The 17,775-nt window shown below is 32.3% G+C and overlaps 1 protein-coding gene across 2 annotated transcripts in view; it reads right to left on the minus strand.

Annotated features, from left to right (window-relative positions):
- Positions 1-3,165: 3,165 nt before the first annotated feature.
- LOC107445174 (uncharacterized) overlaps positions 3,166-17,775 on the minus strand; it is an 81,329-nt gene continuing 66,719 nt past the window's right edge. For both annotated transcript variants that reach the window (XM_087165519.1, XM_087165520.1), the window contains exons 3-10: positions 16,315-16,363; positions 16,137-16,240; positions 14,118-14,343; positions 11,331-11,510; positions 8,661-8,834; positions 7,310-7,512; positions 6,702-6,830; positions 3,166-3,372 (exon numbers count right to left, since the gene is read on the minus strand). In XM_087165519.1, the coding sequence (XP_087021645.1) occupies positions 3,232-3,372; positions 6,702-6,830; positions 7,310-7,512; positions 8,661-8,834; positions 11,331-11,510; positions 14,118-14,343; positions 16,137-16,240; positions 16,315-16,363 (1,206 nt within the window). In that variant the 3' untranslated portion in view covers positions 3,166-3,231. The remainder of the gene's footprint in view (positions 3,373-6,701; positions 6,831-7,309; positions 7,513-8,660; positions 8,835-11,330; positions 11,511-14,117; positions 14,344-16,136; positions 16,241-16,314; positions 16,364-17,775) is intronic.

Here is a 17,775-nt window from a genome sequence, read left to right on the forward strand (position 1 = left end):
GAGCATTACCTGATATAACTCATAAAAAGTAGCCATTCGTAAGTGAACTCATACTACTCATTGAAGTCATAAAGTGCAAAAGAAAAGTTAAAGAATTGAGTAAAGAAAAAATGGTCATAAAGTAGGGTTCCCGAGATAAGCAACGATGTTTCCAGGCTCTGGATGGTTGACGAAAATGTACTGTGAGTTCCAACTGAAATTATCTCAAACATTCTAAAATGAGAGTTCCGAAGTGGATTGATCGTAAAGAACCATTGGGACATCGAAATAAAGCATCACTGTCTGCGGTCAGTAAGAGGGTGGGTGACCACTTTGATCAGCCTACGTTGGGACTGAGGATGAGCGGTATCGATCTTCGTTAAACTGTTTTACAGCAAACAGCTCGACTTCGCGTGTAAGTTGTAGGGCTACCAACGCAGGGGAGCCATCCCTTCTGCAGTGCAGAGGATCAAAATTGTAATGGCATGTCTTCTAAATCATCCTCAGGGATGTTTCCCAGACTTTTGCCAATAGTCCATTGTGCAGCTCTAGTGCGACGTAAATGAAGTACCTAGCTAATTAATTAAATTAAAAATTATGGAAATCTCCCTATCCACTCTATTCAACAAATATTTTCCCTTTCAAAAAATTGTTCAATCAGATTAGCGTGAAATCAGGGCCCACCCAAACAGTATTCATTTGGTCGATGACTTTCTATAAGGTGAAGTTGTGACACCAGACCTAAACCCTACAGAGCATGTTTGCTGTGGCATTCGCAGTCCATGTTCACCGTAACATTGCCTAAAACAACGCAGTTAAACGAGTTGGGCCCATTGCCGCAGGAACTCTTAAACTGTATATAAATTTAAAAGAATAATTCATATTTTCTATTAAGCTTTTTTTTTTCGCTTTGGTAACCATTGTTTCATGCCCTATGGCAATATATCATAAGTTATTATGTTTTTTGGGGCCAATTTAAGTTTTAGGTAATGTAAGAACTTGAAGAAAATTTCCCATAGCGTGGCATTGCATAGTTAAATGTACACTGAATAAAAAATTTTGTAAAATAAATAAATAAATCATTTTATTTTGTTAAAAATTTTATATGTATCTTACTAATGCTGTTTCCATTACACTTGGAATGTTTCTGATAGCCTTAATTGTTATCAATTAATTAAATGATAAAGCCGCAATTTTATTAGAAGAACTTTTAAAAAAATCTTGCAATCAAGACTACTATGATAATAAATATCCTTTTAAATTTTTTAGGTATATCTGATAAAAATGAAAAAGGTGATGGGACCTTTAAAGGAAAAACTCTATGAGAGAAACATTTTATTCAGGAATTCATTTTTAATTACGTTACATGAATTTAGCATCCCACCGATGCATTACTCGACTTTTCTTCCTCCCTTCACATACGCCTCCGGTTATAGTTAATCCTTATTTAATATTAGAGATAAATTTTGGCTTCTTTTTTCTTCTTCTTTTTTTCATCTTTATAGCCTAGAATTAAGGAATGAACAGGAAGAGGTGTATTACTTCAATTCTAGGTGCTCTTTTCTTCCACTCTAATCCGTATTTTTGCATAAACGGGCTTCGAACGCGATCATCAAGCTCAAATTTTCTATTTTATCATTTAAAACTACATAGTTTGAAATGGGATAAAAATTAGCATATTTTAGTTCTAAATTTTTACCACTTATAGCATAAAAGAATGAAAAATAATAAATAATTAAAAAAATATTTTTTTACGTGGAATTATCGTTAAATAAACGAAATTTCTAAATGCGACTAAAATTTTTTTGATTGGATTCGCACTATAAGTTCCCAGAATATGGTGAAATACGCAATAACTGAAATAACAGTAAGTGGACAAAAATTTCGACTGCTCTCCTGACTATACTATTTGGAGCATATCTCTCAGTTTTGCTGCTACATACTTCAATAATCCAAATCGATCGGAATTCTGAGAAAGCTTATTCGGAGAAAGTACATTTTTGTGTCTGATACCGTAACCATTATTGGTTAGAGTTAATTAATTAGCATATTAGAGGTTACCTTCTAGAACTATTTAGATTGACTCTTAGTATTTGAACATCCGATCATTTTTGAACAAAAGTTGATTGTTTTTTTACGCACTGTAGGGGAGAGTGGGGTCAATTGTAACAGGGTACGATTGTAACAGATCAAAAATTTCGAGTGTCGGGTTCTAGATTTGGTTCCTAGGTGGCGCAAAAGGTGTGTTTAATAAATCTGCATGTACACCCCTGCTGGCAACCATTTTTATTTACTTTTGAGAGAGTTACATCACAAAAGATATTTTCACGCTACGTAAGTACTTTTTTTGGTATTAGAATATTATATTGTAACAAAGTAATTTTGCTTAAACAAATAAAAATTATTAACCGAATATGTAAGTGGACACCTTAATTAACATTTCAAAAAAAAAGATTAGTTTTGTTAATTAACTAGCATTGTTTTTAACAAATGAAGATGAAATGGCGTCTTGGGGACGATTGTAACAATAAGTAAAGGGACGATTGTAACAGCTGAAAATAAATAATCTTATGTTTACAAACCATTACTTAACTCCTTAAGAAACACCAATAGTTTCCTATATCATTTATAATATGTTGCATGCGCATTATTTTATTTGTCACCTTTCACAGCATAAATTAAAATTTTTAACCCCTTAAAGTTAAAAGTTTAACCCTTTAGGTCTCTGCTCATTATTATTTTTAATCCTAAAATATCACTACTATTTTGATCAATAAAAAATATATCACAACTATGATAATATGTATAATTAACTATGTTTTAGTTGAATTTATGAACTGTTACAATTGACCCCGTAAGTGGGGACAATTGTAACAAGTGCACGACTGTCAAAAATTGTTTATAACTAATATAATAACATTTAAAATAAGGTTTTTTTTTTCTAGTAGAGGATAGTCTACTTTACTCGTCTGTCAATTAATACTAATAATGTATTGATTTTTTGTTAGTTAAAAATAGTTAAGTAACAAATGTTACAATTGACCCCACTCTCCCCTACATGACGTTTTTGAATGATTTATAATATAAAAAAATAATCAAGAATGTCAAATAATCAAAAAAAGTGTTTGAAATTAAGAAATTCGAAAATTCTTTAACACCTCATGAATGAATGATTTAACTTGCACAGAGCGTGAGTAAAATTTTTATTACATATTCGTACAAGCATTTACAGATTTGCAGTATCACGAAAGATTAGCGGATCTTCGTTCCAAACGCATACTTCTCAGGATGTACTTTTCTTACATCTCTTTTTACTTGATAACCTTTAGGCCTTACCCACAAAGAAAAGTCTTTCATGTCGCCCTCGTTCAGAGGTAGATATCTCTGGTATATCTAATTAGATTAAATTAAAGAAATATATTAGAGTAACATGAGTAAAAATGTTTTTTTTTAAACAAAATCACATGAAATGTAGGAATATGCATGTTTTATCAAATTATAAAATTGAACGCTTGTTAAAATACTTTGTCTGCATCCGACTATTTTCGGCAATTTTTTTTTAAAAATATTAAAATAAAATTTTAAAAAACTAGTTTATTTGTATTATTATTCTATGTAAAACTTATAAAAATAGTAACGGAAATTTTTTTTTTATCATTATTATTCTTTTAAATAGCCATTTTTAGAAAGAATGGAACTTTTTCGCATATACGTTAAACACTGTAAAAAAATTTCTTTCGGCTAAAATCAAAAATCCTTTGAGGATATCATTCAAAAGGTTATCAGCTATGTTTTGAGCTATTATCTTAAAAGCAAGTGCATATACTACTGAGTTAGGGATCAATGTAGTTAAAAAAAATACAAATTTAAAAAAATTTCTGCACGTAAGATAACATGCATAAAAATTAAATTCTACTTTTTTCTCTTAGTTCGTAGTTTAAAACATGTGTGCTATAATCATAAGCACTCGCGACAAATTGTAGACAATTATTTTAAAAATAACATGAGATATCGTGTTTAAAGTGGTGTAAAATGTGAAAAAAAACCCCTGATTTTTGCGCATTAGAGATCTTAAAATCATCACTCTCTTCATTGTTATCACCTTGCACAAAAACAGCTATAACTTTGTAAATAATTAGAGTACAAACAAAAGTAAAGTATATTTACAAAGCTACGAGGACAGGGACTCTAAACTTACAATAAACTCAATTAGCCAAACCCTTCTTCACATCAATATTCGATCTTAACATTCCTTTAGCTCGGACGAATATCTCTAATTCTGCAGGAAGACCACGAGTTTTATTGATGTCAGTTGGTATTATTTTACTCATATCTAATGTCCAGAATGAAAAAAAGAATCTGAGCAATCAACACGCTTCGCCTCTCACGGTATTTACTCCTAAATTTATATCCTGCTAAATATCTTATATAAGAGAAATTTTTTCTCCTATATAAAACTAAAATTAATTAATCTATTTCAATTAATGAATTAATATTTGAAAAAACTGTATTAATGTCAAGTGCCATCCACTACTAGCTTTAAAAAAATTAATTGACCTTGAGAGGATGAATAAAAAGTATTTTATTAGCGACTGAAAATTTGACCAAAATATATAAATATATAGAGAGAGAATGTGAACTAATAGCAGGAATTGAAAAAATATATATATATTTGTAGCATTTAGACCCCCCCCCCCAGTAATGTGGGAGCCCTAGGACTGGGCCTATCAGGCTTCATGGAAAATAAGGCACTGGACACCAGTACATTCCATTTATTTACTTTTTCACTTTTCCACACCATTCATAACCATCTACGTGGTCTGCCTCTCTTTCTTTTTCTCATAGGCTTGTAATAAGTTACTATTATTATTTTGATAGAGTTGTTTCAGCTATATGACAAACTCACTAATTTTATTAATTTATGTCGATAGACCATATTTATGCTGAGTGATGTCAGCATTCCTTTTTGAATGAAAAAATAAGCTATTTAGAACCATGTATTTGAATAGAAATTACCAGTTAAATATGCTCACAGGTACACGTTAATACATAAAAGAGTTTATAAATGAAATGCATCTTGCTTGCATCATAACAATAATCTGATGAAATGACCAGGCATAACTTATCACACGAGAGTAAATTACACATTATGCTGGGGACAAAAAAGATAAGACTATTGCATAAGCCGTTATTAGGAAAAAATTAAAATAATTATTACGTTATTCACCAGTGAATTATTTGTTTTTTGTTGTATTATCTACTGAGCGAAAGCTTAAGATTTCTAATGATTTTTGTTGTTATAATTATTATTAATAATATTTCGCTAAGTAATCCCGTAGCAGAAGATGATACATTTCGTCTTCATGTGAACATGACATTTTGTGGCAAATGATTATAGTTACCCCAAGTGTTTTAAAGTTACTCGAAGTTGCCTTTTTACTCTGTGTTTCAACTGCTAAAGATACGTATATGCTTTTCATAAATAAACTGTATATGCAATTTTATATGATAGCCGTCGTTGAACAGCCAACCTAATTTTGGGTTTACAACTACTAATGTTCAACTTCACAGCCTTGTAATTTTGAACCCAATCCAGAAGACAAGGAAACTCCTGGATCAAGTATTGGGAGAAATTTCGCCATCGTAGAGGAAACTAATCAGCATTTGCGGCATATAGAGAGGAAAATCAAGAAAACCTTACACGGTCAGTCTCACATCAAGGGGACTTTAACCCATGATCCGTCTGTACTATGGTCGGTACGAGCCGAGTGCGAAATTCGTATCGAACAGTTATCCCTGGGATTCGAAATATACCATAGGTATGAGCCACCACGGCTCATATATGCAATTTTAAAAAATGTCAACCAATTCAATCAAAATGAATTATGTCATTATGGCTAAAAAACTTTTTTTGAGTGTGATATGTTACTTTGTTTTGCACTTCTGTGATAAACATTTTAGTAAAGATATTAAACATGATTTAAAAATAACAGAAAAATGCTTTCGGAATAGCAACATGAATAAAGTTGCGATGCTAATGTTTTGCAAACTGTAATACTGTTTGACATTCTGGTAAAAGGAATTGTTAATCACTACCAGCAAAATAATATTTGCACGAATTATAAATATTTGCACGAAAGTGGTGAACAGAAAAGTATGTATTTTAACTTAAATGTTAATTTGTGAGTCTTGATGTGCCTAGCTTTTTTCAGGGCAACTTTACTTGATTGAAATTTGTAAAACAAATTACGCAAGTGACTTTCAATGGTTTTACATCCAGGAGACTGTGAAATACATTGTTGGAGTAGTACTTTATTTAGTCGCACTAGAGTTGCACAATGGGCTAATGGCGATGGTCTGGGAAACATTCTTGAGGATGATCCGAAGACATGCCATCATAATACCCCAATGGCCTACGCGGGAAGTTAGGCATTATATAATAGTGCAGTTCAACGAGTATCGATGTCGCATAGCTTCGATCCCTTCGCAGGCTGAAGTGGTCATTCACCAGCTCACTGACCACTGCAAGTGATTCTTGACTTCTGTGATCCACTGAAAACCGTGTCTTGCGATCATTCCACTGTGGTCATTATCACCACCGTGTGGAGATAACACCACCACCGTCGATTGATTTTAGCTTACAGATGTCTTAAACATCTGTAAGCTAAGTAGAACATTTCAAAAATATTATTCATTAAATTGAGAATTCTAAAATGACTTACATCCACAAACTTATCTTTTTCTTTTTCAGTCGAAAATCCATGAAGTAGAATATTTACTAAAGCACTTTTGGCATGTAGGACGGCTGCCTTTTTAAGTTGCGCTCTCATATCTTGTTTAGCTTGATGAGCCTAAAAGAGGTCAGAATAACAATGCTAAATAATCAACAGTGTCAAAGGGGTTTACCATAAAAAAAATTGCAGAAGTATTAGAGTTTATAAGTTAATTTTGATAAAATTTTATTCCAAAAAAGAGCTAAAGTCAATTTTATTTCAAAAATTATTTTTTAAATAAAAAATGTCTGACAATCAGTTCTAAAACAAAATTAAGCAGAAAAAAAAAATCAACCAGGGAGATAAACCGCAGTCAAAATTCGCTAGAGAGTTACTACAGCAAATGGCAACACTTTATACATATATTCCCGGAATCCCCAGAAAAGCTTGTGTTCTTCGACAAAAATTCCCCTAATTATCACTGAATTTTCCTTGCTGATCTTTCATTCAAATAAGCATATAGATTACATATGTGTTTACGAAATGAGTGTTTTGTAGCAGGATCATTTTATTTATTTATTTTTGCACTCGCTTAAATGCACGCGTTATATACTTACTCTGTTCATGATGTAATCTTTCAATTCCACTGTGCAAGATCTTCTCATTTCCTTCACTTTGTCTTTAGGGAACTTCATTATTGGCAGTGGAATCCTACCTTGATGCATTTGATTTATTATCTGTTGAATTTCAGATTGAAGATCTGTACGTTCTTTTAATTTCTTCTTAACAGAAATCGGAATCACAGATTTCGGCTGATGATCTGAAAGTTTTGAATGGACTATCAATATTTTAGAAAGTGAGAACAATAACAGAAAGTAAAGTACAGGTAACCCAAATTTGAATCTCGGCTGTGCATATGTTAGTACAGGAACCATTCCTGGCCGACGTTGACCATGAATTGACATAGAGATAAACAAGTGGTAGTGTTTACAGCATCACGAAGACTTTTATTGATGTTGAACAATGAAGCGTGATATTGTTTTCCGTATCATCTAAAGTGAATGCGGGTTAAGTTCATTTAGAATTTTCCTAATAATGTTGAGTAAAAAAGGAAAAAAGAAGAAAGAAAAACTGTTCCTCAACTGTGACAATAAACATACTTATAAGTGTGGTAAAACTACTGCCTAGAACAATCAATGATTCCTCGATAGCAGGAAAAAATCAACACATTTTGAATAAATCGAAATAATTAGAGTATCTTAAAGAATGGCTAGAAACAGACGTTGAAGAAACTGTCGCTAAATGAGATGTGAAAAGATTTTGAGGTTTTACTTTGGGTGCAACATAAATGTTAATTTGAGACACTTTTTGTCATACTGCAGCTTTATTTATCGAATGTTATAAAACGAAAATTGGAAAATAATTGTCATAATTATTTTTTTCAGCAGAGAGGAATTCCATCAGTTTCTATTTTAAGAGAGAAGCAATATGATTGATTTTAATCAGTTACATGTTTATGATGTCCATGTAAAAAAACTGATAAAAATATTTTGCATTTCCAAATTCAGTATGAAACATAAATTATTTTTAAACAAAATGAAAAAAAAAGTGCTTTCGGACCAGAAATGTAGTTTAAAAGAAAACAGACTCAGAAGCTGTTAAACGAGTATATAAGTATTAACTTTAAAAACTCAAATAGGAAAAAAAAATTAATTCGAAAATCATACATGAAATATTTATTATGCAATGCAAGGAATATTTGCATAGTAGACGCAAAGGAAAATGACTCAACTTCTTATAGTTTATGTTGGCCCTACCCTTCCATTTTGCAATCTAGCTTTAAATATCGAAACGTGCCGTAATTCATATCGTTCATTGAGACAGAAGAAATAATTTTGCTGTACTCAAATTAGTGTATGAAAGAAGGCTAGGATTTAAAATGAAAGTTGCCATTTTAATAATACTTACCAATAATAGGCAATGAATATTTGCTTTTCTTCCATTCTTTATAAAGTTTTCCTTTGGTAAATCTTGGTACAAAAGGTACAGGCTGAGCGTAGGGCGAGCCAGTTAGGTCAAATAAGTGTTTTAAATTTAGAGATGCTTTCAGTTGCTTTTCTTCCATTTCTGCTTCACTAAGAGCTAAAAAGAACATTTTACACAGAAAATAATAGAAACTGTACAAAATTAATCTCTTATTAAAAAGTGATGTATAATTCAGTGCTTTCATAAAAATAACTCTTTATTCTAGGAAAAAGTAATTCTTTGTTCCTATAAAAAAGTTACTTTCGGTACAATACTAATAATAAACAAATAAAAACAATGTTATTAATATATTAAACACATAAAATAAATACATATATTCAATTGTGTGTTTCAATGTTTTTGTTGCAGTGTTGATATTGTAGCCAATGCTGTGATGAGGTAAAATTCCAGTTGAAAGAAGAAAATTGTTATAAATAAGTAATGTTTAAGAAATAAATGATGTCAAGAATTACTTTCAGAGTTAAAAAAAAATATTTTGACATGAAAAAATTCTAGAAAAAAAAATTCATCATGTAGCTATGAAAAACAAACAAACAAAAAAAACTCTATTATCTAAGAAAGAATTATTAATTTTATTATTTTTTTTATTATTTCTATAATTTTAAAATTCAGAATATAAACATCAGCTGGATGTGTTTGGTTCTAGTTTATAATAATATTTGGAGAAAGTTAAATTTTTTCTTTAATGGTATTTTTACATTTTTCGTATTTGGTTTTATGTCGCCGGAACTTTTATTTATGAAAAGCTTACTCGCAAATTACATTTGCGAAGACTTTTTTTTTTTACATCATCGAAAACAAAAATAATCTGGATTGCATCTCAACAACTGATTTTGGGTACACAGGAATACATTTCGCATGAAATGGGATTCACTACTGAATTCTGTTGGCATGCCAAAACGCGTCTGCTTTAAACCATAGTGTTGCACCTTCCATAAAGTTGTACCTTTTCTAGTGCATTAACTTTAACCGAAGAATATACATAGGAGAAGAAGGCTTGCTTCCGTAGACATAATGTAAACCAGATCCCCAAGTATTGGTGTGGTCCCTGTGTGTAAAGGAAGAAACAATATTTAGAGGTGCAGCAGAGGTTCTTGAAGCGGATTTCCACCCTCCTCTCCTTCCAACCACTACAGGGGTTGGGGAGAAGAAGACAAGTTTTTTCTTTTAATTTATTTATAGTTTGTTCTACATTTTACACTATTGATAAATAGTACTGTACCGTTAAAGATATTCCTTTGAGAAACCATTTATTTCATCCACGTTGATTGAATTTTCTAACACATTTTGACACAGAAAGAGAGAATACAATGATGGTTGGTGCGAGACAGTGTACACAACCATTTCTATTTGCCCAACAACCGGTTCACAGGTGACGTACCTCCTGACAGTCACTTTGCTTCTTATGCGCATGCGCTGGATTTTAGTACATACTATGCTCTTTTAAATCTGAGTATGTTGCTCACCTTGGAAGTTGTTTTTCTGATCGAGCATACCGAACAGAGCAGTTTCCCACGTTTTAGTTACCTATTCTAAGAGCTAGACTTCTTCTTCTTTCTATATTGTTTGCTTTAACCATGGCGTAATTTATGTAAAATGAATGACTTTCTTAAATAGAGTGCTCGCTTTATTTCATGGTATAGTTAATATAGTTAAATTTGAAAGTCAATATGACTAAATTAAGAAAAAAAAAACGAGAATTAAACTTACTATCGTACAAAGGTGACAAAATAGCAAAAGAATTTTTAAGTTCGTCTTAAAATGCATCGAGAACGCCTTTCCATCAGTGTATATCAGTGAAATCAAAATAAAAGCTTCAAGGTAACTTCAAAATATATTCAATGTAAAAAAGGGTATCTCGAAATCGAGCAAAAATGCATCAAAATAGCTCCGAAACAGATAATAGTCGAATTTGTAAACTCCATGTATTCATAATTGAAACAACATGCACTCATTATTGAGCAAAATGCATGTGGAGAGAAAAATGTGTGAGAGAGATATTCGTTACCTACCTGCAGGATTCGAACCAAGGACCTCCGGTTTCGTTGTAGGATATGTTCTAATCACAATAGTTGTAACCTCAGTCCAGGGATAGTTAGTAAATTTTACATAGTGCCTGCCACAATGACACATCATGAAATATTAATTTCTAATTTCATTGGTACAAAGAGTTGCAATTTGAAAAATATAGTCCCAATAACTTAGTCAGGAGATCAGTAATTTTAATTTGACTTTTTGCTCATTCATCTATATCTTAAAAACTTTCAAGCGAGTGAAACGTATGATGCGTCATTGCGGCGGCAACTATAAGGTTTTGGCTGGGGTGTACTACAATTTTGGCGGTTAGAGCAGCCTACTACGAACCCGAAAGTCATTAGTTAGTTCGAATCCTGCCATCAGCCAATGGACATCTCTCTCACACATTTCGCTCTCCGTATGGATTTTGATCAAGAATGAGCATATGCTGTTTCATTTCAATAGAATGTCATCAATATGGGGTTTTTAAATTCGACTATTTCGTGTATAGGATCTATTTTGACACATATTTGCTCTATTTCGATAAACCCTTTTATTACAGTGTTGTAAAGTTACCATCAAGTCTAGTAGCTTCCAAATGGTGATGCAGCACCGTTGATTTTCTCCTCGTGGTCTGTGTGTAGAATCTTGCAATGTCTTCGACGCTGGTAATCAAGACATAATTTGCGATGGCAGACAGAATAAGAGTTTGGCGAGGTGTGGCGACTTTAGAAGACACAGTTTCGTCTACGTCTTCTGCAATCACAGTTTTATATATTATAATATCTGGTGCAGCACTACATAATACACATTATTGCGTATTAAAACTATTGTATTATATTGCATAATAATATATTAATAGTTTTTGTTTAATTATGCGATAGTTTATTAATTTTAGGCTACCCACACCAACTCTTGTCCTTGCTTCTCATTTCTCTCTTTTTTCTTCTTTAAAAGTAGATATTTTGTACAAAAAATAAACAAATAAAAATAAAGATAGTTTTGTATACAATTATTAGAATTTTATGTAAGAGCATTTTGTTAATATGTTAATCGTAAGGAAATTAACGATTACCTGGTTAAGTAAAATAATCAACTGTACTTCTAAAAAAATTATCTTACGGAATGTGTAAATGTTAAGAAGAAGTAAATGAGAAGTACTTTTGCTCGTTAAAGCGACTTAATTCATTGTAATAGTTCAAATAGAGAATGGTTCTTATCTATAATGAAACACATTTTTAGTAGTTTTAAAAGTTTCAATGTGAATGAAACTTTTAAAATTTTTATAATATTTTATAATTATAATATTTTGTTTTTCAAGGATTATATTTGTAACTGGAAACGTGCTATCTCTCTCTCTTCTTACATTACTTTCAACAACAACTGAAGCTCGAGCTTTTAAAATAAAATCTTGAGAGAGACATAAATTTTCTCCCAACAGTGGATGCTCATTATTTAAAGCAAAAAAAATTGAGAAACATTTGTAAGGGAGCACTTAAATATGAATAACTTTCGAACAAATTGGTACCTCAATGAAGTTCAAAAATAAAAAAAATGCCCTTTTATCACGCTCAATTCTGTAGTTGCATTTCCACGGACTGCAGAGTAGTCCACATGGAACTTTTTACTACAACTTTAATAATTAATAATTTTCGAATTAATTATCGATTTATTTTTGTTTTATCATACTTCCTGTGCACTTTTTTACACACCTGCGGTATTTTAAGTTTCTATGTCCTATAGTTTTTGCGCAGCAAACAAAAATTGTAATGCTAAGTTATACACGCAAAACAGCAATGGTGGCTCTTACGAATTCTTTTATGCAGAGAGAAATTTTGTTTTTTTCCCCATTTTTGAATTGGAGTGCATTCGTGCAATCAATCTAATAATAAGGACTATCACAATAATTATCCTGCTTTACTCGTAATTTTAAAAAGAGGTACCTCATATTAGAACCTTTCCTTCATTAATTCACTTGGTTTTCGTTTAGAAAACGCATTTCATCTCTCACGGCAAAAGAACATAATTTAGAAAGATTAGTTGTACATTGTGCAAAATAAAAAATAGACCGCCCTGAATAACTTTTGATGTAATGATTGAATCTTCACTTTCTAAGGAGTTAATATTAATGGTTTGAGGGGGTGACCTTAAATATGCTAATTAATTAATGTAGACGATATTTTAAGTTACGAAATCAAAGATAAAAACGTATTTTTTCCGAATAAACATGCCTTGTTTTCGACGGATTGGGATTTCTGATCTACAAAATATAGGGGGTAATCACAATCTGGAAATTATGGTCCCCATAGCTTGGCTAGGCGAGTGGTCCTAAGTGTCGACTCCTTAATGTTAATTCTATTTTTTTCGCATTTCGCCATATCTCAAGAACTTTTTAAGCGAATTGAAATTTTTTTTCACACAATTATAATATACACCGAAGAGCCATTACATTATGACCACCCTCCATCTATAACAATGGGCTCGCCTAGGTTTTCATGGCTTCTCGCCCAGAAAACAATGGGCACATTAGGACCCATAATCCTTATAGAACAAACCCTGACGTCTGTAAGCTACTTGAACATAGTTGCAGACCAGGTTCACCATTTATGGCAACAGTTTTTCCTGCGGGGATGGTGTTTACCAACAGGATAATGCACCATGTCATAAGGATCGAATCGTCATGGATTGGTTCGAGGAACATTCCAGTGACTTTCAAGTCACGTCTTGGCCCCCAAATTCACATGACCTTAATCCAATAGAGCATTTGTGATCCTACTTTAAAAACCAAATTCGTGCTGCCACGTTACCCCCTCGCAATATGAGGGAATCGCAGGACCAGTTGGTGAGCGTTTGGTACCAGATACCTCAGACTAACTATCAGCACCTCGTGGAATTAATGCCACGGCGGGTGCTAGCAGTTTTGAGGGCTAAAGGTGGTCCTACATGTTATTAGCAGGGTGGTCATAATATAATGGCTCTTCGGTGTATATATATTTATCAAAAGATAATTTTCATGCGAAATATAACTTTTGATAAATATTTACTATTTTATACTATTTTGTTTAATAATGGTCAAAAAAAGTTTGAATTGTAAGGCATATAATTTTTGACATTATTCGAAAGAATGTAATTTTACATTGAAAAATTCAAAATTAATTTGAGTGAAATTGATCGAAAGTTCCTGACATATTGAATTGTAAATATACGGATGTTGCGATATAAAATTGGCTGTACTCTTCTATAGGTAAAGTGCAGAGGTACTTCATAGCATTTTAGAACAAAACGAACTCATATATAAAATGGATTATATCTTTTATGTTACTTTTCTCAGTTTACGTTCACTAATCGTGTAATAGGTCTTACCAGATTGAGTGGTTGCTGCTGCATCCCCATATGCCAGCAAAAAGAGAAACTTCCCGAAATCAAGTTCTTCAAACTCATCCTTTTCCATGCTGTCAAAAATATTCACAATTTCAGAGCGAGTAACGGTTGGATCGAAATCTTTGAAAGTATCAACAAACTCTTCGAGACTAAACCATCCTTGTCGGGCGACCATAACTTGACTCAAAATCTCTTTGAACAGGAAAAGCTGTTTCGTGATAAAGCGTCATTTCAGTATTCGATAAAATAAAACCAATTCAATTTAGTCCACCACAAAGGCAAAATTTCTCCTAATACTTGATTCTGGAGTTCTCTTGTGTTCTGGACCGGGTTCAAACTTACAAGGCTACGGAGTTTACATTGGTAATCGTAAACTCAAATTTGGGACGGTTGCTCAACAATGGTTTTAAAATACTAAAATAATGACCCGTGGTGGCTCAAAAGATAGAGTGTTTGCCTCCCAATGAGGTGAATCAGCTTCAAATCTCAGCCATGGCTGGTCAATACGAATATCACACGCTTATTTTAAAATGAAAAACAACTTTTACTTATCATACGACTTTCGGGGGTAATAATTTGGTGTAGAAAATTAAGCGATGCAAGGGGCTTTAAGAATTTATTAGTATTCTTGATATTGCAGGATGTTAAAAAATGGATCGAGAAAAGCGTCCTATTTATTATTTACTTTTTAAGCTTTATTTAACGGCTATGAAATATCGAGTTCATCGACCTATTTCAAATAGGGTCTACATTGGATGAATAACGTCTTTAAAATATCGGGTCAATCGTACAATTTTATATATGACCTATATTGGTTGAGTAATGGCTATAAAATATCGGATCAATCGGACAATTTTAAGTAGAGTTTGTATTGGCTAAATAAAGGCAATTAGAAATCGGTTGAGTCGGACACTTCCGTATCGAACAGACACTGACTGAAGAGTAGCTATGAAATATCGGTTGAATTGAAAAATTCTATATACGGCCTATATTGGTTAAGTAAGGGCTATAAAATGTCGGGTCAATTGGACAATTTCAAATAGGGTCTATATTGGCTAAATACTAGCTGTAAAATATCGGGTGAACTTAGCAAATCTGTATTGGGCCGATATTGGGTAAATAAGGAAAATATAACATCGGGTGAACTTGACAATTTTATATAGGGTCAACATCAGCTCAATAGTGGCTGTAAAATATAGGGTGAATCGAACATTTCTATTTCGGTCCAATATTGGCCCTTTAAAACCTTGTTGAGCCGAGATTGGCGAAGATTGGCTCAATGAGTTCCTAAGTTATTTTGCTGCTAGGGATCCTCTTTATTGTTTTGCAACATTTAAATGGAAAGAGGACACAAATGAATTAGTCCATTGTGATAAAAATTGAAAAGCAAAATTATCACGTATGAAAAATTTTATAAGTTCTTTTTATGCATTCAAGTAAGTGTTCTGTTATAAAAAAATTAAAGGTATTCCTATGATAGCCTGCTGTGATCTAGTAAGGTCATGGAGGTTAAGGTTCGCTACCATCTATACGTTGATGACAAAATGGTCAATGTTGCACGCCGTTACGCCCAAGGCAAGCTGGTACCCATCGATCTGAAGCTGGGTGATCTTCACACGACTACCAGGTATCGAATCCTGATATAGTGCCTTAACGTCTGCGCCATCGTGGTACTGTATCACCCTTAACATGTATTTTTTTCAGAAATTTATTTCAGAAATGAAATGAAAAAATACACACATTAAGGGTCGCTAATTAAAACTTCCACAATGAAAAAACTAGAACACAATCAAAATTTGATGAATCATAAATAAAATATTATGATTGTATGCATATTAGAACATATAGTTTGAACAGGTTTAGTTTGAACAATAAAATATGCATTAACAGCAATGATTATGAAACAGGATATGTATACCTTATTTCGAATTAAATCAAAATCACTGATACGCTAATAGTTTGAATGTATAAAAGAAATTTAAGAAAGAAAGAAGCATTTACTTGAGTGCTGTTCAGAAATTTAAACCACCTGGGCTTCTTTGGACCAAAAGCTCTGATACTGATGTTCTTGGCATATGGACTTGAATAAATGGGATGCCTAGGTTCTGCAGGAATAAAAGGGTTGAGTTCATTTTTTCAGAATACGTAATTAAGATTAAGTAAAATTGCGTTATCGTACCTGCATGAATAGGTCTGCGAAAGACACGGCGCAGTCTATATTCTTCAATCTAGATTTTGGAAATAAAATAACATGTGTACATAAGTAAGTATATAATCCTGTAAGTACAGTAGACTTCTCAACTTACTGTACTTACTTAGAAGTGTAAATAGAACCAAGAATAGGCTGGTAACTTCACGATTCAAGAGGATTCTAATATCACGGGTGAAACCTTTCCTGGGAAATTCTGTTTTAACTCCATCGATATTTAAGCATTTTAAAATTTTAATTTAAAGTGAATTCAGGTAAACGTCGAATAAATCATAAAGTTAGAGTTGCTAATTTTTTTTTGAAATATCAAAATGCAAACTAATTATGGCAGGATTACTTAAGATTACGTAGTGAGAATGCTGAATTTTTTCTCTCCATAATATCAAGATGCAAGCTAATTATGACAGGATTAAAGATTGCGTAGTGGGAATTATGGAATTGTTTTTTCAAAATATCCAAATGCAAACTAATTGTGACAGGATTGCTTACGATTACGTAGAGAGAAAACTGAAAATTTGCTTTCAAAATATCAAATACCAACTAATTATGGCAAGATAATTTCAGATTACGTCATGGGAAAGTAATTCTGGTATAATTTGTTTGGATTTTGATATTTTGAAAATTCAGTTTCTTTCATAATTTGAAACTTAATGGTTTACTGTGAATTTGCTTGAACTCACCTTTTCTATAGGTTAAGAAATAAATTAATTATTACGTAAGGTGAAAAAGAATTTGCCATGAAGGGTTTTTCCGACAGAATAACGTCCTCTTAAAACTCATTTAAAAGAAATAAGAAGAATTATCGGCATAATTTTTTGCAAGAAACACTGCTCTTTTGCTAAACGGTGGCTAAACGGTATGGTGACAGGAGCAAACATAGTGCCATTTAAAGCAAAGGTCTTCAATGCATAGCTTGAGAACCACTAGTGGTCCTCTAAAGATATTTGAGTGGCCATCCGAGGATATTTCAGTGGTCTTCCGAATTCTCTTATTCAGTTAAAAAAAAAAAATTTCCGAATGGTAGGCACTAAACTTTAAGTTAAAAAAAATAATTTGATATGAAATTGAAAAGGATTGCAGAATGAGAATTATTTCATGTAGTAACTATATAGTAGAGCAAAATTCGTTGTTGACATTTACTCAACAGTGACGAATTAATAAGTTTAGTGTTTTATTGTGACAAAAAAACATTAAAACACTAGACAGCGTAGGAACACGAAATCGGAAGCTAGAACACGTTTCACAAATCAGCACTTGAGGGATATTTTGAAATTTATACCTAGAACTATTTCATGTCATATTGCTGCTAAAGTAAAGTAAAGTAAAAAGTAAGGCCAAACCACACCTTTAATTTGAAATAGTTAACGCCCTTTCGTAATGTAATTAATTTTTTCCTTGCAACTGACATGTGAAATATCTTCAAAAGATACA

Source organism: Parasteatoda tepidariorum, chromosome 6 (assembly GCF_982258835.1).
Source record: "Parasteatoda tepidariorum strain Cologne lab strain chromosome 6, Ptep-v5.0, whole genome shotgun sequence".
NCBI lineage: Eukaryota > Metazoa > Arthropoda > Arachnida > Araneae > Theridiidae > Parasteatoda > Parasteatoda tepidariorum.